General features: G+C 42.1%; 3 protein-coding genes across 3 annotated transcripts in view; 1 reads left to right on the forward strand and 2 right to left on the reverse strand.

The window, feature by feature from the left end:
• DUS2 (dihydrouridine synthase 2) overlaps positions 1-1,824 on the reverse strand; it is a 27,490-nt gene extending 25,666 nt beyond the window's left edge. The window contains exons 1-2 of the mRNA XM_032998564.2: positions 1,716-1,824; positions 1,163-1,302 (exon numbers count right to left, since the gene is read on the reverse strand). Of these exons, the coding sequence (XP_032854455.1) occupies positions 1,163-1,302; positions 1,716-1,824 (249 nt within the window). The remainder of the gene's footprint in view (positions 1-1,162; positions 1,303-1,715) is intronic.
• Positions 1,823-4,140, forward strand: DDX28 (DEAD-box helicase 28). The gene has a single exon (XM_042797540.1). It carries the CDS (start codon positions 1,823-1,825, stop codon positions 3,455-3,457), a length of 1,635 nt encoding a protein of 544 aa, XP_042653474.1. The 3' UTR covers positions 3,458-4,140.
• A 2,944-nt stretch (positions 4,141-7,084) lies between these two features.
• LOC104362521 (galanin receptor type 1) lies at positions 7,085-24,450 on the reverse strand. Its single transcript, XM_009968835.3, has 3 exons — positions 23,731-24,450; positions 22,051-22,116; positions 7,085-7,457 (listed from the first exon to the last, which is right to left on the reverse strand). The coding sequence occupies exons 1-3, from the start codon at positions 24,436-24,438 to the stop codon at positions 7,140-7,142; spliced, it is 1,092 nt and encodes a 363-aa protein (XP_009967137.3). The 5' UTR covers positions 24,439-24,450; the 3' UTR covers positions 7,085-7,139.
• Between the last annotated feature and the right edge of the window lie 336 nt (positions 24,451-24,786).

Below are 24,786 nucleotides of genomic sequence, written 5' to 3' on the forward strand. Positions count from 1 at the left end.
CACAGTTAGCTTCCTAGAGAATAAAAAAACATATATTTTCACTTAATCCCTTGTAAAGCAGAGAGGTCAATTCATACACCAGGAAACTGTTAATTATTTTTTATTAAAAAAAAAAGAAATCCTCACCTTCCTACTCCTAATTCTAAGATAGACAGCAGTAACTATTCTACTGAATTCTGAGATATCTTCTAAATCATTCAGCAATAACTTTTCTTTCACATGGAGCTGATCCACCTAATTAAGTATCATTTCTAATTCTACAACCTAGAGACAAAATGTGAGCTATGGCCAAGATAAAAATAGTGTATTGTCTCCCTGAGAACAAATCTTTCCTTTTTCCTTCTCCAGAAAGGGTAGTGAGCTAAGTCATGAGAGAACTGCTGTGAAGATTCCTGGAGAAGATCCTAAGCAACTGATTCTGACAGTTTGTTTCAGTCTGTTCTATGGGTACAGACCAAACTTTTGCCAGGGAAGCCAGTCTTTAAGCCATGTTTATTCTACATTTAACTCTTGACTTTTTTTTAAATCTCTGCTGAATCATATAACTTGTACCAGTGCCTACATTTGTGAAGAGGTAATAATAGCACTGAAGGGGAGAAGAGGAATAGTGATGAGCTGCAACAGTAAGGATAGTGAAGATGAAGTACCAAGGCAGTCCAACCATAATATCTGCAACAAACTGGAGTCTCAACTTCAAGCAGCTTTAAGAAAAGTGGTTAAGCAACAAGGACAGCAGTGCTGTGCGGGGTACATAGGGATGCTCTGGGTTAGCACGACAGAACTCACTGGGTGAGAGGGTAGGTCAGTCTAACATTTCCTTCAGTGTTATGACTCTACTCAAAAAAACCCCAAAACAACACCAACCGAAAAAACAGAACACAGTTGAATGTGCAGAAACTGTTATGGTGTCTTGTCTAAATGAACTTAAATTACTAAATGGTCTTATAATATGGGTTTGCCATAACTTGAGGAGCGCTCAAAGGGAAAGGCCTTACGCCCTAGAGATTCTTCCTTCCCTATTTTTCTAATGAAAAATATATGTAAGAGAAAGTTGTACCCAAAAAAAAAGAAAAAAGAAAAAAAAAAACACCAAAGTAAATTTGTACTTCTAATATTAAAGATGTTATCAGTTAACACTGCCTCATCTGCTCGTCCTTCATACCTCACAGTACACGATATCAGCGCCATAGTCCAGAGCCAGAAGACGCATCGGCAGTGTTCCCACTCGCACCATGGGCGCCAGGATCTTTTTTCCTCTAAAACACAGAGGTGTGTTCACCGTCATTCCCGTGGCCGTATCGCCTGCAAAAGAAGCCGAGTGGGATCGGCCATGGAACGTAAGCTCCCACTCGCCAACACCCGGCACTTGCCTTTGGCGGGGGGGGGGGTGTGTGTGTGTGTGTGTGACCCTGTCAAACCCGCCGGGGTGGCCGCAGCAGCTCGCAGGCCGCTCCCGGCTCCACCGCGGTTTGCTCAGCTCCCGCGGCGCTGCGGAGAGCTCCGAGAGAGCCCCGGGGGTGCTCCCCGCCGAAACGGCTCCTTCCCCCGAGTGAGGGGCGCCGGGCCGCCTCGGCCAGAGCCCCCTCAGAGCCGTGGCTGCTCCCGCGGGGCGGGGTGTGTGTGTGTCAGTTCTCAGCCCTCAGCTGGAAAGACCAACGGGAAGGGGCCGCCGCCGCCTGAGGTACCGGCCGCGCCCACCCACCCGTGGCACTCACCCTCCTCGCGTGTCTCCGCCGCAGCTCTGGTGGGCGGGGGGACCCGGGGGAAGCGTCTCTTCACGGCGTCATCAGGCAGCGCCACTGCCGCCACGTGAGAGGCCGCCATGGCGCTGAGCGGCGGCGGGGCGGTGGGCGCTCTCCTGCCGCGGCGGATGGCGGGCACCCGGGCGGCGGCGGCGGGAGCGCGGCCCCCCGAGAACGTGGTGCGCGTCCCCTGGGCCCTGCGGATGCGGCTGCAGCGGGGCGCGCAGCGCCGGCGGCGTGGGCAAGGGGAGGCGGCGGCGGCGGCGGCGGCGGCGCGGTCTGGGCGGCTGCTGCTGCGGAGCCGGCGGCCGGAGCTGAGCCAGCCCCGCTGGCAGACCGTGGGGCGCTGGGACCAGCCGCAGCTGGTGTCGGCGGGCTGGAAGCACAGGAAGGCGTGCGGGGACTACTTCCATCTGGAGCCCTCGCAGGAGGTGGCTCCCGCCTTGAAGCAGTCGTCGCTGCCTGAGGCGGAGCGGGGCCTTTCTTTCACCGAGATGGGGCTGCAGCCGGCGCTGCTGGCCGGCCTGGAGGCGCTCTCCATCGGCCGCCCCACGGCGGTGCAGCGCCTCGCCATCCCCGCGCTGCGCCGCGGCCGCAGCGCCCTTTGCGCCGCCGAGACCGGCAGCGGCAAGACGCTGGCCTACCTGCTGCCGCTGCTGGACGGGCTGCTGGCCCGCCCCGAGGGCCCGGAGGCGGCGGAGGGGCCGGCCTCCCCCCGCGGGCTGGTGGTGGTGCCGTCGCGGGAGCTGGCGGTGCAGGTGGGCGCCGTGGCGGCGGCGCTGGGCCGGCCGGCGGGGCTGGAGGTGCGCGAGCTGACGGGCGGCGGCGCGGCGGGCGGGCTGCGGAGGCAGCTGCGGGCGCGGCCGCCCGGGGCCGCCGTGCTGCTGGGCACCCCCGGGGCGCTGCGGCAGGCGCTCCGGCGACGGTTCCTGGTCCTGGAGCGGCTGCGCTGGATGGTGCTGGACGAGGCGGACAGCCTGATGGACGACTCCTTCGTGGAGCCGCTGGAGGAGATCCTGGCACACGCGCCCCTGCCCGTGGGAGCTCCCGGGCCGACCGGCCCCGGCGAGGCAAGGATCCAGGTGGTGGTGGTCGGAGCCACCTTCCCCGCGGGGCTGAGCGAGATGCTGGGGAAGTTTACCGACGTGGACCAGTTTGTCACTATCACCACCCAGAGCCTGCACCGCCTGCCGCCCCATGTCCAGCAGAAGTTCGTCCGCCTCAAAGGCTGCGACAAGCTGCCCGAACTGCTGCAGCTGCTCAAGGAGCGCCCGGTGTCCAGTGGGGCTGTTCTCATCTTCTGCAACAGTGCCAGCACTGTCAACTGGCTGGGCTATATCCTGGATGACCACAAAATCAAGCACCTGAGGTTGCAGGGACAGATGTCAGCAGCCGCTCGAGCTGGCATCTTCGCCTCCTTTCAGAAGGGTGATGTGCCTGTCCTTGTATGCACTGACCTTGCCTCGCGGGGGCTGGACACCAGCAGCGTGCAGCTGGTGGTCAACTATGACTTCCCAAATGCCCTGCAGGACTACCTGCACCGCGTGGGGCGAGTTGGACGGGTTGGAAGCAAGGCACCTGGAGTGGTGGTTAGTTTTGTCACCCATCGGTGGGATGTGGACCTGGTGCAGAAAATAGAGACTGCGGCCCGGAAGAGGACAGGTCTCCCAGGCATGGACTCCTCTATTAGTAAGCCTCCACCTAAAGGAGGTTGATTCAAGTTGCCAAGCAGTAATGAAGGGCCTGGTAGGGACTAAGCTTCAAGTCATTAAGGCAGAGGGAACGAGCTTCTGTGTGTAAGCTAGACTGAAAGAGAATTGAGTTTCAGAACCATGTGATCAGGTTAACTTTGTGTGCTGTTCTGGAAGCTGCAACAGTCATTTCCATAGGCATCACAACTCACAGCTTTCCAAAAGGAAGCTGGTGAGTGAGTAATAAAATGCCTTTGGAGAAGACCAAAGGAGGAGCTCATCAGTTGATTTTTGTTTCATTTTGCTGAGACTTTTAGCTTAAGTTCAATTCAGAATAAAAGTATGCCTGTGTGATGCACAGTTCTGTTGCAGTTCATTGCTTCCTACCACCGGGAGCTAAACATTCATTATTAAAAATTACTACGGTGGCAGAAAAAAAAAAAAAGAAACTATTCCTAACTTGGACATAACTTTCACCAATTTTAGGTACATCTAGAAAGACTGGAGGATACATAAACTTTGATTTTCTTGTTCAGTCAGAGAATTCTAGACCAGATGTCTTTAAGGTTTGGTGGGAATGAGAAAGCACAATAAAGCTTGAGGCTTTTTCAAGGTCTTAATTTGTCATGTTATAGTTACATTTCACTGAGAAAGGGGATTGTGCTGCTTCATGTTCTATTAATAATAAATTAAAAAAAAGACCTTAAGTGTTTTCTGCTCATTTTTTTCTGTACGCTGTAGTGGCATGTCCAGTCTCTGAACTGATTGTAAAAACAAAAAACAACAACACACCAAAAAATGTCTCCTATTAAAGCAAAGAAGTGTGTTGACTCTAAGGTTCTAATGACTCCCAGGTAACAGTGAGTACAAGATTTCTTTTGAATGTCTTGCCATTGTTCTTTTCTGCTTTCAAGTGAGCCTGAGGTTATTTTGTATCTAGCTGCTAGTTTGTATCCATGGTAAATAATCACACAAAAATAGCATTTTAGCTCTGATTTCTGTTGCAGTGATATATCACAGCCTTGTTTTTTTAGTGGTTGTTTTTTTCCCATGGTATCCACTGTAGCCTATGCTAAAACTCAGTATGTAGAAATAGTAAGCTGTTAAATGAAAAAATCACAGCATAGTATTTAAATCATTGGTTTCAGAGGAAATAAGGCACTGGAGGTTCTTTTAGTATACTGGAAGTAAAAAATTAAACAGAGAACTTGAATAGATAATCACTTAAGGATAAGGCTATATAACCTTATCCTAGAAATTGTACACGTATTCTGTTCACTTTGCACAGTTAAGAGGTTCTTGGGGGAAGTTAGAAGCTATGGTAAAAATTATTTAATACAATAGAAACCTTTCAGCTTTATAGAAATGTAGTGAAAGAGTGATCCACTCAAGAGACTGGAAACCTTTATATTTTGGACCCATTTATTGCATGGACTACTTGCCTCTCATCTGTAGTTCAATTAACTGCAAATCAGGCGATTTATGTGTCCACAAGCAGAACCTTGCTGTTCCTGCATGGGAGCAGGGTAAATCCTTAAACATAAATCTAGGGACCATCCAGTATTATAATTTCTAAAGACCCTATTTCCATTTGTTAATAGGCATCTTGTGTTGTATCAGGTCTTCTGAACTGCTGAGGAAGAGCTTGCTTTAGCTGTAGACACACAGACTAATTTAAAGGAGGTAAATTGTATTCAAGGAATTCCAAGTAAGAAATTTTAATATTTGCTTGCCTGCTTTGCGTAAGCAATTTCAGGCTGACTATCTCAAGTGTCATAGAATTTGAATCTGATCTTTTTCAAAGCTGTAGCACTTCACTGTATTAGCATAAATATCAAGTTATTAGCTGGTTCATAGAGCAGAGCATCTTTCTTTCTCGAGGCAGCTGGTGATGGTGATTGCGCTTCCCAGTTCTACATACAGAGTTGCACTGTTAAATTTCTGAGGAAGATTGTTGCTTGGGATCTCGGATATTCAACTTTAAGTATTTGCCTTCTCATACAGCTGTTACACTGGACTAAATCAATCATTTGTTTGGGCTAAAATTTTATAACTGTTGCACATGTAGTGTACTGTAATACTTAATTCTATTATCTCCAGTTTCTAGCTAAATAATGCAACCGAAGTTAACCCCAGTTAAATGATGTCACATAAACAATCACTTCAGGCACAAGATCCATGGTTTGACTATGTGGCAATGGTTGTTTATAATTAATGCATCTGCATAATTTGTATCTGTAACTAAGTGGCATTGGTGATAAGAGACTAGGTTTTTTCTTGAGTTAAAATATGTAGAAGGAAAATGGGGGGAAGGTTGACTTCTGATAAATTATCCAGATTACAAAAGGGGGTGTGGGCATAATTGACACTTAATGTATCATTCTATTTTATGGGCACTACAAGGACATTCAGATACATTAAAAATGAATGATTGGTGTATTACACATTACAGAAGTTAATTGTGTATGTTCTTATGGCTATACAAGGTTATATTTGGATATTTTTGCTATGGTTTTTAGATGTGTAATAGGTAGTTTCACTTCTCTAACTCACTTTTAAAAACTCAGTAATGTAGTCCATGAATCTGGAATCATGATACAATGAATCCCCTGACAGGTCAGTCTGGACTGCAGCACACAATATTATCAAATTAGACACCACAGTGAAATAATAAAGTTCTTTCAGCTATATGCTTCTTAATTTTGAAGTAATATGCACTTTGTATGTTTACAAACAATAACCCTGAACTTGGTACAAATGTTCTAAACTAATTGTTGCTAGGACACTGTTGGTGAAAACAGTTTATTAAAACAAAACAAAACAGTACAAAACACCCAGAAAACCCTTTTGGCCTTTATATACTGAAGTGGCCAGTAAAAAGCCTTGGGTAGATATACTCAGAGAACACTATATTTACCAATAAAGCTTTTTGTAAACATTGCTTTCAAACAAAACCACAGTTCTTTTAAGCATACATTGAGAAACACCACTTTCATACTGCTGCTCACAGAGACAGTTACTGGAGCCAGTGGTTAACAGCAGTAATTGTATTCAAATCCTGGGATATATAAACTGATACAGAGCCACCAGATGAAGACATCCACATCACCGACATGCCATGTGAAAGGTTTTACTACCCAATTGGTAAATACTATAGTAAAGCCTTTATGGAAATTTAGAGATCCTATCACAGCTAGCAAGCTAAAAGTATATATAGCTCGCATGTTGTCAAACTTGTTTAAGAAACAAAGACATATTCAAAGACTTTTTAGTTTGACTTTTCCCAAACTGCTTTTCAGTGCTCTCTAAACATCACATCACTCGTTGTTCACATCCTAATGACTGTCTACACACATAATTAACTGCTCTTTTCTTGTCTGTCCATATTCTACCTTCTGTGTAACTCTTATTTTAGACTTTATGGGCATAACTACAACTGCACATGAATTCTATCTTACGGGCACTACAAGGACGTTCAGATACTTCTGTTGCACATAGCCCAGTGCCTAGCAAGGTAACCCTAGGACAAGCTGTGTCAAGTGTCCTAACAGCCAGATGTGAAAATGCCTTCTGCCACTCAGGTAATCTGACAAAGTCCACGTTTTTGCAGGCTGCACCACTCCCTGAAATGCACTTGTATACCTGTTCTCCCCAGTCAGCACCCTTTACTCTCTTCTTCCTCCTGAAATGTATTTGTGAGCCCAATTCACACGTTAGTTGTCGAGTGCGTGGTAGAGAAGTTCTCCATGCGTATTCTGACCAGTTTCTCAGTGGGAATTGGCTGCAGGAAGAACTTGCAGGTGAAGACTTGCCGGCAGGCCTTGCGGAAGTTTTCTGAGAGGAAAGCGTAAATGATGGGGTTGATGCAAGAGTTGCCATAGGCTAAGCAGTGAGAGATGATGCGGAAGGTGAAGGAGATGTTGTTCAGGGGAAACTGCCCAAATTCTGCCCACATTGTGATGATGTGGTGTGGCAGCCAGCAGAGCAGGAACACGGTGACTACAAGAAGCACTGTCTGTGCTGTCTGGAAAAGACAAAATTGTGTATTAAATGGTCGCAGTGATTAAGTGAGTCTGTGGCATGGCTGACTGCCTTCATCTGTCAGCAGTGGAGGCAGCATAACACAGGCAACACTGGCAAGTACCAGGTGGGAAAATTATGACAATGTGAATAAGGATGCTGAAAAACAACCCTCCTCCCTGGAAAACAAGGATTACCTGGTTTTGGCTCAAGCAAATAACTCCATAGGCACTGGAGATAATGCTCATAAAACCTTGAACAGTACAGAGGCTGCAACAGCAATGCAAACATGGAAAAGTCAAAATCATATCCTCTAACATTTGTAGGCTGAGGAATGTTAAGATCATTCAAAATAACAGCAAGTGAAGACAGTCTGGCTGCAAGGAAACATGCCATTGAGAGGAGTAACAAAGATTGACCTGAGGAGAAAGATGTTTTCCAGTAGCTTCCCTTTTACAGGAGAAACCAAGATAAACAATGCATGGAGGAATTTTTTTTTTTTTTTTTTTTTTTTTTAATAAGCAGTGCTCCTTGCTTAGAAATATTCCTAGCTAAACAATTGCCTGAGGGAGCCTCGCTGTGCCTGTGGGACCCCAGTTTATGATCTGGATGGGTTAGAGGTGTGCCCCTTTAGCACTCACTCTCTAGTTAGGTTGGCACTGGCCATTGTCACAAGCCGCCATTTATAAGCTTGACCTGAGGTAAAATTCTCCTGAGATTTTCAAAATCACCATCCAAAATGAAGGTTAACATCAGACAAGTTGTTGAGTGCAGTTGTGGTAGCCCCACAGCTGAGGCTGGGGAAGAGGAACGAGGGCTGAGGTGGTGCCTTGGGAGGGCCGAGGAACAGGGTGGGGCAGCGTGAGGGGGTGGCTGGGTGCTGCCATCTTGGGAAGGGTGCAGGGAAGGGCAGACCAAAGGTAGGTGGTATTAGCTGCTTGAGTTATTTGGGTGTGAGATTTAGCAGGTTGTTTCTTTGGGTTTTGCTTCTTTTAGTGAGGGGGAAAGGGTAGCTTGGGGCTCAGTCTGTGAGGAAGTTGGGCAGGGAGAGGACTGAAGGTGAAGACTGGGGCACCTGTGTTTCGAGACTGTGAGTCCAGGCTGTTTGCCATACCTGAAGCGGACATCCTTGCCAATATAAGCAAAGTTTCTTGCCCTATAGATATTGTTGTGAAGTTCAAGGAACATCAATGTCATATAGTTAAGGATGTGTGCTATAACAAAAGCACTCTTTTAAATAATTTTGGTTTATTTATTTTTTAATTTTCCTGGAAGGCTTTGAAGAGGATGAAGAATGACTTCTATTTACTGCATGCTACAGTACATAAAATTAACTATAAGTTACTTCAGCTTCCTGTCTGTAGGACCCTGAGGCCTGTGGGAGTGGGACCTCACTTCTCAAGTTTAAGAAGGTAGAGGGTGTTGCTTTTCTCTCACTTTCTACTTCTACCACATTCAGAGATTACCTAGCAAGGCTCAGAGGTTACTGACTTGGGGCACTTGAGTGACTTTCCTAAGGTTTTTGTAAGGATAATTCCACCTGACCTCAGGAGTTTTCAAAAATACTAATGGTAATGGAAGATGAGCATTTTAAAAAAACATTTAATCCCTCCTTTTTGAAGTACTGTAGCAAATGCACAACAGGTGACTTCCTTCCTCTCTCCCCACTTGATTCTCAGTGAAATGTGTGCTTTTCAACTTTAGTATTTAGTGTTTCTCAATTGTATTTTGTCATTTTAGTGATTATAAAAATTTGAAAATATGCAGATATTCTTCTCCTAAGGAGAATTGTAAAAGTAGCAGAAAGCAATGGAGAAAATGAAAACTTAGACTTCATTCAGCTTGAGGGTTACAGCCTTAGTAGTCTAGGTCAATTCTCCTGTCAGTAATTCCCTTGCATAATTTCAAGTGAATAGCATATAATTACTTTCCTTTAAGAGGGATAACTTCTTAGTGAACAAAAACTCATTTAATCAGTGGTTATAATGGCTGCATCTGGCAGTTGTTTTGTCTGCTAGAGAAGATCTTCAGGTTTTCATATCTCATTTTAAAGCATTCTATCACTATACCTGTTATGCTAAAATGTATAAATCGAAGCTATAAAAACTCAGGCTTACATACATCTAACACCAAAACATCTAAGCTGGAATGATCATTTAGGAGAAGGGAAATGTTTTTCTCAGCCCCCCTACAATACAGCAAATACAACAACTGCTGCAGAACCTCTGTATGTTTTCTGACTTTTCTGCAGCACTGCACAGTTGTCATGACCTGCCAAATTAAGCATGTCTCCCAGGCAATATTTCAGTGATGACTTGGGTGGCTGGGTAGAGCTGGTCTTGGGAAGGAGATTTTTTGGAATCCCATTGAACTGGGAGGGCATTTTGTGTGTCATTTGCTTCTCTCTGTACCCCCTGTGGCTGTGTGTTTTCAGTGAAATGGAAATCATGGCATGTTCTAGTAAGTCTGCCCCTCTATGGCATTGCTGGGAATGTAATATGAGGAAAACAAGGAAATTATGAGTAGCAGAACTAATGAAATCAGGTTTCCTAAGAATTTATGTCTTAGCTGGATTCTCTGGTGCCCTCAAAGACAGTAGTGGTACAATCGAAATAGTTTTCCTCAGAGTATTTGCAGTCTTTCTCTTGTCAGTGGCTCTCCACATACTTAATAAAGTTTCACCTGTCCAGAGTCTATTTTATTGATGTTTTTTTCTGTCTTCTTGCATCAATGACTTAAGTATCACGTTCATGAATGCATACTGGTTAACAGAAGGCTTCTGTATTGCAGAGCAACTACCAAGATCATGGTCTGGAGAGAAATGACAGCATGCTCCAGGGAAGAGTGGAGTGACATACTTCATAGCAGAAATAATATAAGGTGATGAGATCTTGGTACATAACATCTGGGGTTGTAATAACTGATTGCAGTCACATACATAAGAACAGTGGGAGACACAGCTAAAATATCTATAAACAGGTCTTATGTTTGTAACCTGTCTTGTTCAAAGGGGTTGGGGATACGGGGTGAAACTGGAGGAAATCTATTTGTCTTTCAGGTTCTTCTGTTTCACTTTAACTGCCCTATAATGCTCTTGAAGTTTCCTAAGATCATTTAGAACTTTAAACACTTTTTGATTTTGATTTTTTTTTTTTAATTTTGATTTTTTTAAAAAAATGTCAAAATACTTCAAAAGCCACTTGCAGCTCTAAGAAGCTTCTATGCTTTTATGTCCAGATATATCTGTGCATTAAATATCTGGCTAAGTCTTACTTTATCTAGACAAGTGAAGTTGGATCAAGACCTCCATATTATGCTGACCTTCCTAAGTAGCTGTATTAAAACCTGCTGAACATGAGGGCACAGTAGAATTCTAATCATGGTTTGTAACAGTATGATTTTTAATCTGATCTTATATCTGAGTGAGTCTCACTAAAATGTTTAAAGTACATTCTGCTTGCTAGGACAATAGTAATGTGGGGAAAGGCTAAAAGATGCTTTACATGGCAGCTGCTTATTCTTTTACTTGTTTAAACCTGCAGAAAAATCAACTGTGTGATATAGAAGAGTCTTCTCTATGTTGGACAGGCACCATCTTTGCTCTGTTTAGATAGTGCCTGCAGCAATGATCTCCTGCAATAAAAATATGATTACTGCAGTGGAAAAATGTGATTGGATGTGAGCTAAAAGTACCACCTTCACTTGTTTTAGCTACATTAACAAGTCAGTTAAATCTGTTAACCTCTCTAGGAAGATATTGTTGCATCAGATCAAGATTTCTGCACAGATAAGAGAAAATATTTGCCTACAATGCAAGTGGAAAAAAATAAAAAGGGATTTCTGTCAAATAGGTCTTTTGAGTAAGTTTGTATTAATTTTGAAAGGCAATAACCTATAGGTTTATTCTGTACCCGGTGCTTTCTTGTTTCACCTACTAGAATGCTGTCTGACATATGAGGAGACTAAGCATGTTCCCATGTGAGTGAACAACCTCGGCTCTCAAATGTTCTCAAGCTGGTCACACTGGGAAACAGGTGCTGTCCTTAAAAATATACTGTTATTCTTAGGAGTTGATGGAACTGAAAGATACAGATGTAGTGGTCTTGTGGGGTCTAGCTTGACCATGTGGTATGGTGGGTACTAAAGAAATTATTGATAAACGGGTCTCATCCTGAGCTTTCACCAGCAATAATGGTGTTACTTTGTTATCCTTTATCAATGTTTAGTAGCTTAGGCTTGTTACAGAGATAACCTTTCATAGCATCCTCCTGGTTAAATTTGGGGGCTACAAGAACTGAAATATTCTTTTGAATAAGGGGTGTATACCTAGATTCTTTTTTCCTTTTATTGTGAAATAACAAACTGCAAATTTAACATAGGCCTGGGTGTTAAAAAATGGGTTTTCAGGTGCTATGTACTATCACAAAGCTGTTTCTGAGGTCCAGCTATTTTGGATTTTGCAGGTGGAAAACTAGACAATATTATAGCCAATAGACAATATTATAAACACAATTCATGGCTAGATAATATTATAGACACAATTCATGACTCAAGAAACATATTTTGGAAATGGAACTTGTGTCTGTTTTTTCAAGTTAGGGAATATCTGGTTAAGATAGAGGAAACTGAAATAAAACATTATGTTTGGCTTTTAATACGTTAACTTTGTTGTAGCTAAAATTAATGTTAATATAGACTCTGACTAGCTGCAGAGGACTGATCCCAATAGCTTGTGTACCATTTCAATTTCAGGTGACTATAATAGTTTGCATAGTTAATGGATTACTGTTGGCCTTGCTGTGCCCAGTTAATGATAGCCTTCTGGTTCATCTCCAAAGGTTAACTGGATCAATAATAGACATGTGCAATGGCCACTACTGGATTATCTAACTATTAGTACTTCTAGAAGTCTTTCAAGCACCTCCACAAAATCACAGTGCATTATTTGTTGTACAAAGTAAGTGTGCTTTTAAGCTATACAATGAATCAACAGCATGGTGGGAAAGAGAGACTAGGAAATTCACAAATACTTTTGTTTGTCAAATAAATAAACTTCTCTCTTACTTCAACCACCCCTCTGCCTTATTGTTTCTGCCATGAACATATTGTCTAGAATTTCCTTGCTTATTCTTTTGTTATCTTTATAGGTAATCTCACTCATTTATGCTTTCCTGCTTTTCTTTGTTTTCCCTTTGACTATTTTTTTAGCCCTGGACAAGCTATTTCTTGCATTTAGCCTCCCCTGTCCTTCAAAAAGCAACTGGAAATGTATTTAAGAACCATTTTGGGGGGAGATGTGTCTTTCTGGAGGATGATTAAGTCTTTAGCATTGTGTTGGTTTTGGCTGCGATAATTCTCTTCACAGTAGATAGCATAGGTCTGTGTTTTGGATCTGTGCTGAAAACAGCATTGATAACACAGGGGTGTTTTTGTTACTGCTGAGCAGTGCTTACACAGAGTCAAGGCCTTTTCTGCTCCTCACCCCACCCGAGGGGCTGGGAGGGGACACAGCTGGGACAGCCGACCCCAACTGTCTGAGGGACATGCCATACACATGATGGAGCCCAGCTGTCCTGGAGATGGCTGAGCCCCTGCCTGCCCATGGGGAGTGGTGAATGAATTCCCTGTTTTGCTTTGCTTGTGTGTGCAGCTTTTGCTTTACTTACTAAGTTGTGTTTATCTCAACCCATGAGTTTTCTCACTTTTACTCCTCCGATTCTCTCCCCCTTCCCACTAGTGGCGAGTGAGCAAGTGGCTGTATGGTGCTTAGTTGCCAGCTGGGGTTAAACCATGACAAGCACTTAATTGTGTTTGGAGCTGTTGTCCTTGATAAACTTCTAATGAAGCTGCCTCAACTTGTCAAGGGCAAAATTAAGATTGCCCTGTAATGAGTCAAATACTTTAAGTATTCTGTGGACTTACCTACTTTTGGCAGAACTACCTGATACGTTAGATTAATAACCATTCCTGAGATGAAAATATATGGTGGACAGAACAGTCTGAAGGCAGAGAGCTTGTGACTTTCACAATCTAGTCATAGTTTGAGACAGCTAGCTGAACATATTTTTTCAGAGCTGATCAGACCATCCATTTGTATTGTCACACAGAAATGGGAATGAACTTTCAGTGAGGTTTTTATTAAACAGTACATTCATCCTGCATTAAAAACTGGGCTTCATTAGTGAGACAACTGCTGTTTGCTGAATATGGTGGAAGTATTTTTCTCTTTTTGCTTCCATGAATCTGAAAGAAGCAGCATGAAGACACCTATGTCTTATCAGCAAATAACAACTGACCCTTATTTTATTACTGGTCTGTGAGAGGATGTGGGATATGATGAATTTGTTTGGCACTTCGGGTCATCTTTCCCCTTGTTCCCCCAAACTAGTTTCAATTAATAATGTTCTGCTGTGACTCCAAATGCAGACTTACTCTAGCTACTACTGCTTCTTCTCACCATACCGTACTTCCTCAGCCTTTGTGTGTGGGCTCAGACTTTTCTCTTGACTTCCAATACAAAGCGTATGTGATGATGTCACTTACTGATAATTTTTTCTCTCATCTCTAACTTGCATCTCCTTTGCCCTAAAGCTTGAGAGACAATTGGTGCATGTTTTGATTTCCCCAGAGTTGATCTGGGCAAGCTACAGAATTTCAGACTTGGCTATAGTTGTACTTTTACTGTAGTGAATGATTGGCAAAAAAGTAGTGACCCATGGTACCCTAGGCTTTTGCTTTTAGATACTGCAGGTACACTGTGTCAGTGCCCAGGAAAGACATGTGGCTTAGCACAGTCTATCACTGTGCTGCTGGAAGTACTTGCCAACTTCTGGGGAAAACAGCTTCTGTGGCTTTAAATTCTGGGATACTTGGTTTTCTGAAGATAGAAATCAGTCAAGAGCATCCCTTTGCTCCAAGTTCCTCTTTAAGCCAATGTGCAAAGTGAAAAATATTGTTTTTTTCTCTCCTGGTGCCAGGTTCTTCACTCATTTGTTCACAAATCTAATTCCCCCTGATGGATTTGCAAACATTCTTTTCCTTTCTACCCCAAAATTTCTAACAGAAAAGTTACATCAAAGCACGATTTGATTTCCAGAAACATGCTTATAGGTTAGTGATAAACACACGATGTGTCAAACAGCTGTTTCAAAAAGCACCGTACCTATTCTTAACTAACTTAAATGTTGGATAACATCATCCTCTGCTTCAGAGAAAATGCGTCTGCTAATTACTTCCGAAGCACTTCTCACTGCCCTTTGGTCTTTTTTATTACACTTGAGTGTCATACTACTCTTCAGTGGTCTGAATATCACACTGAAGGTGTTCTTTTTCATTGCTCTGTATTATCTTTCTTGCAATCAGAGATGGCAGTTGGCTGTCAAGAAGAGGAGGGATTGAAGCAAATAGATTTTCAGTTGTTACCAGTTCATTTTGGTGACTTGCATTGTGCGCTAAGAGGTGGACTCTTCATTTCCCAGCAGCTTGCTTGCGCTGTTTTAGCTGGTCATCTGCACATCTCTCATTCTGTGATTATGTCAATAATCTCCTCTGATGCCCTTAATACTTACTCATTTTGTATTCATAAATGCCTATGAGCATTATGATATTCCTATTATCCACTAACTGGTAATGATGCTCTCTATTCCTGCTGCTCTAGGCTCTTGTTAGCAAAACAACTTGCAGGATTTCTCTTCTGATTAATATTCTTTTGCTGGATGGATCCCAGGATCTCCAATCCTCCTTTGCTGTACTTACTGTTGTTCAAGTGCCAAGGCCTTGAACATAGCGTTCATTAAGTCTATATGAAAGCCTTCCATTTGTGTGAATGGAAGCCAAATAAATAGTTCAGCATATAGGAAAGCAGTTACAGTGTAACTTTTGTCTGTCTCTCTTGACCAAGGTGTTCAGGAATAATTGTCTACCTTGAAGGAATTCTTTATTTTTTCCCTCAAGCTGTTGTATAACCTCCAAAATACAGTGCTCCAGGAAGTGTCCCAAATCAATTTTGAATGTATTTATGTTTACTTAGCTCTGTGAGCAAGGAACGGCTAATTTACATGTAGGTAAATGTAAGGTGGTGAATATATGAGCTGAGGAAGAAAACAATCAGCTTCACAGAGACAGATGTTCTTTGAACTGACCATTACAATTTTGGAGCAAGATCATAGGCTTATGATAGTTTCATGAGCAGCTTCGTTCTTAAATAGTGGTTAAAGAGGAGAAATTTTATAAAAGTAATAAAATAAGGCAAATAAAATTTTAGGAATTATTAGGAAAGGAGTAGAGAACAAAACAAGAGACACTGCCCTCCCACCAGGTAAGCATGGTTCACCTTTCTATTGTAGCTAAACAAGAGAAAAGAATAGTACTAATTTGTTAGCTTTAAATGGCTCAATTCGTCTGTTAATTGGAGCTTTGGGCTTCAAGGTTCCACAACTCCTACTGTCCTTTCAAGGGATCTTGCAAAATAGCTGTGAAATTCATGTTCCCAGAAATGTTCTTAAACTTGAAAAAGCATTTTGGATTGTTCAGTTTGCAAGTCTTGTTATTTGTTCTTTAAAGATGTACAGGATAAAACTGAGTAAACATTAAGGAACCCTGGTGTGCTCCAGAGGCCAGTAAAACACCACAGGGCCATTTCATGATCAGAATAGACCTTGGTTTGCATTAATTTCCATTGTTAAATCCTCTTATTTACTGCAAATGTATGTTCAGAGTTCCTAGGGCTGGGCTCTTATGAAACACTTCTCAACCCTGTCAGACAGGGAATTGTTAACTTACCTTGGAGACAAATTACAGACTTGTTATGCTCTGCATAATGCAGGAAGGAAGTAACAGAACTGAAATATACTTTATGTGTGATCGAGGGGTGCGCAGGATTTCTTAGTATGTGATCTTGCTGGCTGACTTCAAGAAATGATCATCCCAAACTGCTAAGGGGAATCCTGCAGTATCACATCATCTCAATTTTAAGGTTGGCAAACTTGTGCAGCTAGTATGGCATTAAATGGGGAAACAGACAGTCATGTATCTCTTCTGCAAGCACAGTCTTAGTTCATCATGCAGGATTTCAGCCTAAGCTTGCAAAAGTCCTAAACTTTTTCCTTGATCTAATGCACAGAATGAAATCCACACTGGAACCCCGGGTATAGCTTGTGGCAATGTTGTCTGGGAGACAACAGCAGGGTATTCAGATCCTGCTGAAGCAAAGCCTGGCATTTAAGACTTATTTAGAGAAGATGCTTCATATACCACTGTGCACTGGGAACTTTTTGACAAGGCTTCCCTGAGGGGAAATGGGGTGAAATTGCCGGTTTGTTTTAGGTGTATGTGTCAGAGCTCCTCTTAGTTGTGCAGATAGCTATGAAACTTAGAAACATTTCAGCTTTTAACAGGGTTTTGTTTCCGTACTCAGATAGCAGTCAGTAGGCACGCTTGTCTGCGTGTGCAGCACTGCTCAGTCCCCAGGCTGCCGGCACGCCTCAGCTTGGCGCAGACAGTGCACACCAGGTAATTCTGTGTGGGAGGCTGAGCATGGCGTTGCGCGGGCAGGCACTGGGAAACCACGCTGTGTCAGAAAAAGGCAGGAAGAAGTGGTGGAGAAAACAAGCAAGAGAGTTCTTAGAATAGCAAATTTCTAGTACTGTAGATCATTAAGCTTTCTTTCTGTGGGTTTGATTTATTTATAAAAAAGCTTTAAAAATTTGTTGTGTTTCTTTTTTTTTTTTTTTTTTTTAAAGGGCATTGGTACAGATTACTGTTACAATATGATCTTTGAAGGGAGAGGTTGAGCTACAGTACCAGGTATCTGGGCTCCAGTAATATACTTTAAGTGCTCAGATTCAGTTAAATCCAATATTATTTCGTTTTCTTTGCTACAGCAATACAACTAGGGAAGTCAGGCATATATTTGCACAATATTATGACTGTTAATTTGGCCATGCTATCATCGTCTCTTTAGAAACAGCCCTAGGTCTGCATCTAGCAGTCTCTCTCACTTGTTCTGTCAATGTTGGCCTTATCAAGGTTCACACATTGTTTCCAGATTCACAGGATGTACTAATAGCAGATAAAATACCAGCTTCTCTATGACCTTTCAGGTGTCTTGAATTTGGATTTGTCTCTGTAATACTTCTTTACTGCTTGTGTTTCTGTGTTCCATGGCTCAAACTATGTGAATCAGAATGATGTCTCCTCTGCCTGTTATCAGTGTTTACAGCATTTGGGGATGAAGGGAATGATATTATAGCAGAGTCCAACAAGATGAATGAAAGTTACAGATCCAGAAATAAGTTATGACACATTAAAAAAAATCTTACCTGCTATTACTGGTTGTTTTAGAAGCAGCCTATAATGGAGAGTAATGACAATGTGTTTTCAGCCAGCATGTGGAATGATGCTTATGAGAAATCCCTTCCCTAAGCTTTGTGGCATTTGCTTTGTTTCTTAACTATGTTTTATCTTGAAGTGTCCTATCTTGAGGGATCTGTCTAGCACAAAGCAGAAGAGATCTTATGGTTTCTAAAATTCTGATTGGCAAAACAAACTGTTTGCAGTGGTAATGCAGGCAACCATTTCACTGGAAATAATCTTGTTCAACAAGGACTGTGAGTCTGCAATTTGATTCTTTTGAGACCTTTAGTCACGTATGTAGCCCAGATGAACATAGTGAGGTCTGAACAAATAGTTCTGTGTACAATTTGCTACTTACCTGTTAAAAAGAAACCAAAACCAAACAAACCAAACCCCAAAAAAACCCAAGCCCACAAATGAAACAGACAAAAAAAAGCAAACAGGAAAAAAATCAAACAGACCAAACCCTAAATCCCTTCTCAGGGGTGCAAGGAGGAAAATAGCTGAAATATCCTGCTTTATTGAAATTATAGGAATGAAGTAGGAACTGGGTGGTCATAGTTCCAGACTTTACTCTTTTTTACCAGTATGACACTTTTTTTTCCATATCAGTGTGGTCAGGATACACACTGTGAAATAACAGATGTGAATCAGGTAATTTCACTACCTCTTGTTGGAAGACTTTGCTGTGGTGTTACACTTTCTTTTGAGAGGTCCAGGCAACCAAGGTTTAGCCACTGAAGTCACACACATATTTCAGAACAAGCTAGATGTTCTGTATATGCTAAATTAACCTTTCAAACGTGGAGCAAGATTTATTTGTCAAACATCTTTGATCAAAATAATCAAAAGCTGTTCACTTAATCTCTAATGAAGTTTATGATTGAAAACCAAACAAAACTAATAATAGACCAATTCAATACACATGAAGGAAGTTAATTTAACAGAACTGACACGCACATACAAATTTCCTGTTAAGTTTTAATGTGAAGTGTTCTTAAGAAGATATGCTTTAAATGATTGACACTCAATATGTTTCAGGTATACTTTGAAAGCATATGCAGGAATTGAGTGTGTCTGCAACCTACCCAAGAAAGACTCCTTATGAAGTGCTAAGAGAAGTGGTTGAAACAAAAATACTTGAAAAAGGTACACTAAAGCTGCTGTTTGGCCTGCAGAAAGGCTAGATGAGATATTTGTACACAGAAAGTGCCAGGAGACAAATAGTGGACGATAATGTGTGGGTATAGAGGAATATATTTCATTTTTCTTTCATCTGAAAGGATCACCTATTTAATTAGACCTAACTGTGCCAAATGGAACAAGAATTGCTACCAGGCGTTTCAGAGTTATGGCCAGGGAAATACTTAAGGAGAGGGAGGAAGAAGTGCCATACCATTAACTTGTTTGAACAAGTGAAGTCAAAAGTATTTTTTAAATATTGGTCCTCTCAACCATATGTAATCAGGAAACCCAATGCTGAAGAAACTGTAGAGCAGTTTTTCATCCAACTCTATAGGTCAAATCTGAAAACTGTGCAAATGGATACATTTGAAAAAATGAGTGTCATAAATGAAATTCTGTCACTTGCTGCTTTATGGGAAAATGGCAGTAGTAATTTTTGACTGCTGGTAGCATTCTCTTCAAAAATAGTAAAGAAATGGGTAGTATGCCATTCATATATAGGTAAGGAAAGACAGGAGGGGAATTTAAACCAACCAAACTGTTTAGGGATTTGTTGGTGATTTTGAGACCTAAAGCAACTTCTCAGACTTATGAAATAATGAAATTTCTATGCAAAATGACAGTGCTTCTTAGCACTTTATTTGCAGTATTTTACATAAACGAAACTGTCAACAGCTTTTGGTTGCCTTTTCTCATGGTAGTTGTTAGCCACACAAGACACTCTGCTTCCTGCTTGTAGTCTGCACTGTCTGCCCAGAAATAATACTCTTTGTTCTCAAATTTTAATTCACAGTATATCTGTGGCAGCATCAGCATTCATCAGAAAGTCAGTAGGCAAAATAAGATGCGGTGTTCTTTAATGTAGTCTGTTTCATCTAGGTCTGGTGGTGTTCCTGCAGCAGGCAGCTAATTCTTGAGTAATTTATTGCCTTAGAAAATGTGATTAAAAGAATGTTTATCAAAACCTACTTGAAATTATATGAGCTGAACTAATAACATTAATCTCAATAAGGTTCCGGAACAAGCAGTAGAACAAAGTGGTATTTGTGAGACTTAATGCTTACTTTGTGAACTCAGGAAGTGAACACAGAAAATATGATCAAAATCACTCTAAGTGGGAAGTAACTCCTGTCAAGGAAATATTGTGTGTGGTGTGTTATAACTCCTGTAGTCATCTTTTATTGTGAGACAATATTGCAAATACCAGTTGAGTTATATCCTTACAGGCAGTGTAGGTGGAAGATCAATTATTTACTGATACTCCTAAGTATATTACTAACAAAACTGAGTGTATGTTAGTGAATGTAATGAACCAGTGGAATATAAATCTAATCCATAGTTAAATCTGGTTAGTATTCATAGGCATAAAGGACTGGCAAAATCTTTGTAACAGCTCTAAATCAACTAGAAGCAGCACAGACCATTAAAACATTAGCACAATATTGCAGGGAGTACACCTGAAAGATAGGATTATTTATGTATTAAAAACACTTCAGTTTTGTTTGAGATGCTACCATAGCTACTAAAGTGCACAGTTTACTTCCAAAAGTACCTCTGCTCTTTCCTAAATAGGTTGATCATGGAGACATCTGTGTTGATGAGAACTGTACGTTCTTCTGTGATGCCTTAGCTGCATACAGAATGTTAACCTACTAAGATTGGTTTCCTTCTGAGATAAGGAACACAAGGCTGTGTTATGTTTAGGGATATACCTTTTTGTCTTCATTACAGTAAACCTCTTTGGCAAAAGAGAAATCAATAGAGGTACCAGTTCAAGTCATTATGAGGAATAGCTGCAGCATGCTGAAAATCTAGTACCTCGAATTTATCATCTTGTGAGTGATCTAGATTTAGAGGGGGCTTCTGTAATGCTAGTGAATAAATCACTGGACACAACACAACTTGTTATGCCCAGAAGTGGATCCGTATTTCATAATATCTGTAGTTTGTTGCAGCTGTGGTACTGGTGTCACTGGTGTCTTTTTTTTTTTTCCTGCTGGACTCCTATCCAATTTTTGACTTCTACGTCTTGCACATTTTTAAATCAAATGGCCATGTTTGGTGTAATGATCCACATTTTTATCATAGATAGAATCATGGCAATGTCTTGTAGGGCTGTTCTAACATGTCAGGTAGCCACTGAAGCTGGCCAGTGCATTGGCTGAGAGCAAATCAAAGCATTCCTTAGTCATCTCCACTGGCTGTCACATCTGCTTGGACACTGCTCCCTTGGGTTGTGCAGTTGCTGTGCTGCTGGCACAGACTGTGACCTGACTCTCCCACCAGCAGCTAATGATAGTACTCCATTGCTTCCTGTCTTTGACTAGCCAGATAGCTTACAGTTTCACTTATCACTGTGCACTCAACAATTATAACATTTTTGACTGAAATAGTATTTTCTGCTTTTACATCAGGTAAATCTGATGTTGCATCACTGAAGTTGGTGAGATTTGCTACATGAAAACTTCTATTAATTATAGCTTAATGACTCTAAGAATCTTAATTAAAAAAATATATCCTTAATATTTTCCCCAGTAAATACTTGCAGTTCTGCTTATTTCATGCATCTTGTGCCAGGGATCACCACCTTCTTCAGCTTGCAAAGGGATCAAACCAGGATCTGAATCCACCACCCACTTAGGTACAGACCTTAAGAAAGATCTGAAATGCAAACTGCAGCAAAACCAAAGTACCTCAGTTTCAGAGTTCTTCATGTATGAGGTGTACTCAAAACACCTAGATATTTTTATAGTCAGAGTATCTTATTGGCTGCCAGTGTAAAAAGATATGATTTGTGGGATTCTATTATAGCATAATACACCAAAAGGCAGTCCAGCAGGCATGTATACAGAGATCAATACAGCATTTCAATAATGGCATCATTATGTACCGTGTCTGTAAAGATATAACAAACTGTCAACATGAATTCTGAACCTGAGTTGGCACGTGACTGACACTTCAGTATGCAGATGGAGCTTTAGAAGGCTATTGGTTATTTTAGAAACCTGACATACATATTATATTATAGTCAGTGTGCAGATTAAACCAAGGATATTTACCTTCTTCTTCGATCTCTCAGACTTCTTGGAAATGTTCTTTACTTTCGTATGGAGATGATATAAAACCTTGGAGGAAAAAAAGGAGCAATATATTGAATGGGAAATTGATATGTGTATGGTAGTATTTTAGCTTCTCATACAAGCACCAAAAATAAAAATAATTGTTTTAGCATGACTTCAATCTAAGTCGAATTTGATGCTTTGGGACTTTTGATTCTAAGCCCTCCACCGGTCTTTCTACTTCAAGAAACAAGGTTTGGAAAAAGCATTAAACGTGCTATACTTCCAGAAGGTGTAGTTCAGCATATATTAAGAGCTCAGCTGGCACTGTGCTGAAATCCACAGGAGTCTTTCAATGGATTTTGAAATTTAGACTGTGCCTCAGACTATATACGTTTATTCTCTAGGCTGATTATATACACAGGCAGAGAGCAGGCTGCCAATACTGTACCCTGGTGTGACTGTCCAGCTGCTTCTGACCACAACATTAAAAAATGGGCCAGTTGGATTGGATGCTTCTTTCAGAGAGTCATAAGAAATGTTAGAATGCTGTAGGGAAATTCTCAGTTAACAACATCTAGATCAAGCTTTTGAAACCTGATTATAGCATGGCAGTAAGCTGGCACTGTTAGTACTTTGGCCTTGGGAACTAACAGACTAAATTTTCTAAAGCAATTAATGAACAAAAAAATGCCTCTAATAAATGCATTTTACCTTGCAGTTGCTGCTGTGCTCACTTAGGGCAGTGAGGGGACAAAGAGCTGGACCTACAGTGACAGGAGTTGAGACCTCTTAGTGTTTTTTTCCTCTTGTGACAAGCAAGGCCTGAGGTTTAGAGATTTTTAGCTTCAATCTAAGTGCGTTGTCCTGTCCTTAGCACTGATGATAGCAGAATGGATTAGGATTGCAAGTAATATATTTTTTGATTAAATATACATGAACTTAAATTCCAGGAAAACATTTTTTTTACCAAAAGGGTGGACCTGCAACTGGCTAGTGACAAGGAAGTCCAGTGCCCGGCAGTCCTGTGGCTCTCCACAATAGGGCATTAGTTCAAAATGCACAGAACACATATTCTGCATACTCATACAACTCATAGACTTACTATCAGTCTTAAAAATGCTAAGGATCAGTAAGGAGAAACCAAATATTTGAGCGGTAGTAATCCACAAGAAAGGGGTTTCATGCTGAATAAAACTCTGATCCTAGTATCTCTTTTTGCAAGACAGTGTTTCAGTTTTTTGTCAAAAAAAAAAAAAAAGAGGGAGAAAGGAAAGAAAGGAATCGGGATGATGTCTTTATCTAATACTGCTTCTGTATATTCTCTGCATAGTTTTTCCCTCCATGCTTACTTCCTCTTGCCAGGGACAAACATTTATTATCAAGAAAGAACAAACTGAAAAATAGGAAAAATGGCAAGAGTCTTTAGGGGATTTGGGTGAAAGTCTGGGTGTCAACTTAGCAGTTGTAATCAATTTTTCTGAGCTGGTGTAATTTCATTCACTGTTTTTCTTCCCTCCCCCTGCCTCAGAGAAGTATTATATACCAGGAAAGAATATGGAAAGGATTGGATCTATTACTTGTTGGCTGGGTAGCTTGAGTGTATACATCCAAAGCCACCAAGAGTCTGGGAGTGATCTTTCCCTCCATTTAAACATTACTCGCATCCCTCTCACCCACCTTGGCATAGCAGCAGGTGATGAGCACCAGGGGCAGGAGGTATCCCACCAGCAGGATGGTAATCTTGTACATCTGCTTGGCTGTTGAATGATTTGCCCAGTGCTCCCAGCAGAAAGAGCTGTTGGGTGCTTGCTGATGACCACTCATGAGGGTCTGGTGCTGAGCCACAGGGATGGCAATGAGTAGAGACAGCAGCCAAATGACACCCACACCTAGGGCAGCATTGCGCTTGCTGCGGATGCAGCGTGAATGCTTGGCATGGACCACAGCAATGTATCTGTCCACAGACGTAGCCACCAGAGTAAAGATGCTGACCAGCATTGTTGCCATGGCCAAGTAGTGAACCCACTTGCAAAAGAAGGCACCAAAGATCCACTCTGGCAGCGAGTAGATGGTGGCCTGGAAGGGGACGCAGAAGAGCAGAAAGGAGAAGTCTGCAATGCTCAAGTTCAGAATGAAGATGTTGGTAGTGCTGCGTGATGGGCGTTCCCCAGGCCGGAGACGCCCCAAAACAACCAACACCAGCGTGTTTCCCACCATTCCCAGGAGGAAAATCAACCCAAAAAGCACCGGTACGATCACTACCTCTGGGCCACCCCTTGTTGCTCCCAACCAGCATGTTGGGGTCCCTGTTTGGTTAGTCTCAAGGCTGCACTTGCTGGTGTTGGCTCCAAGGGGAAGCACAAAGTTGTCTTCCTGCTCCTCCATGGATCCAGGCTTCTTGGAAGGCAGGGAGCAGTCGCTGTAGCCCTGACTGCTACTAGGCAGGTCTGTCTATGATTGTTAGTGGTGGCCAGAGGCTGAATGCTTGAGTTTTCCAACTCTCAGTGTCCTTCCTCTGGGGAGCAATTTTCTTCAGATGATTCTTCCAAGCTCTGTCTGTCTGCAGATTCTTCCAGGAACTGGCAAAAAGGGGGCTGAGGAATTTGTCTCATCCAAGAGGCAGGTTTGGCAGCTGATGCTGGAGAAGCTCATGTGGGAGAGAAAAAGTCCGTGACAGAAGGGCTGAGGATGAGGCTGCCCTGGGAGATTGGAGCAGAGGCAAAGCGGCTGCAG

The sequence above is a fragment of the Tyto alba genome, unplaced genomic scaffold, assembly GCF_018691265.1.
Source record: "Tyto alba isolate M040663 unplaced genomic scaffold, T.alba_DEE_v4.0 Super-Scaffold_26, whole genome shotgun sequence".
NCBI lineage: Eukaryota > Metazoa > Chordata > Aves > Strigiformes > Tytonidae > Tyto > Tyto alba.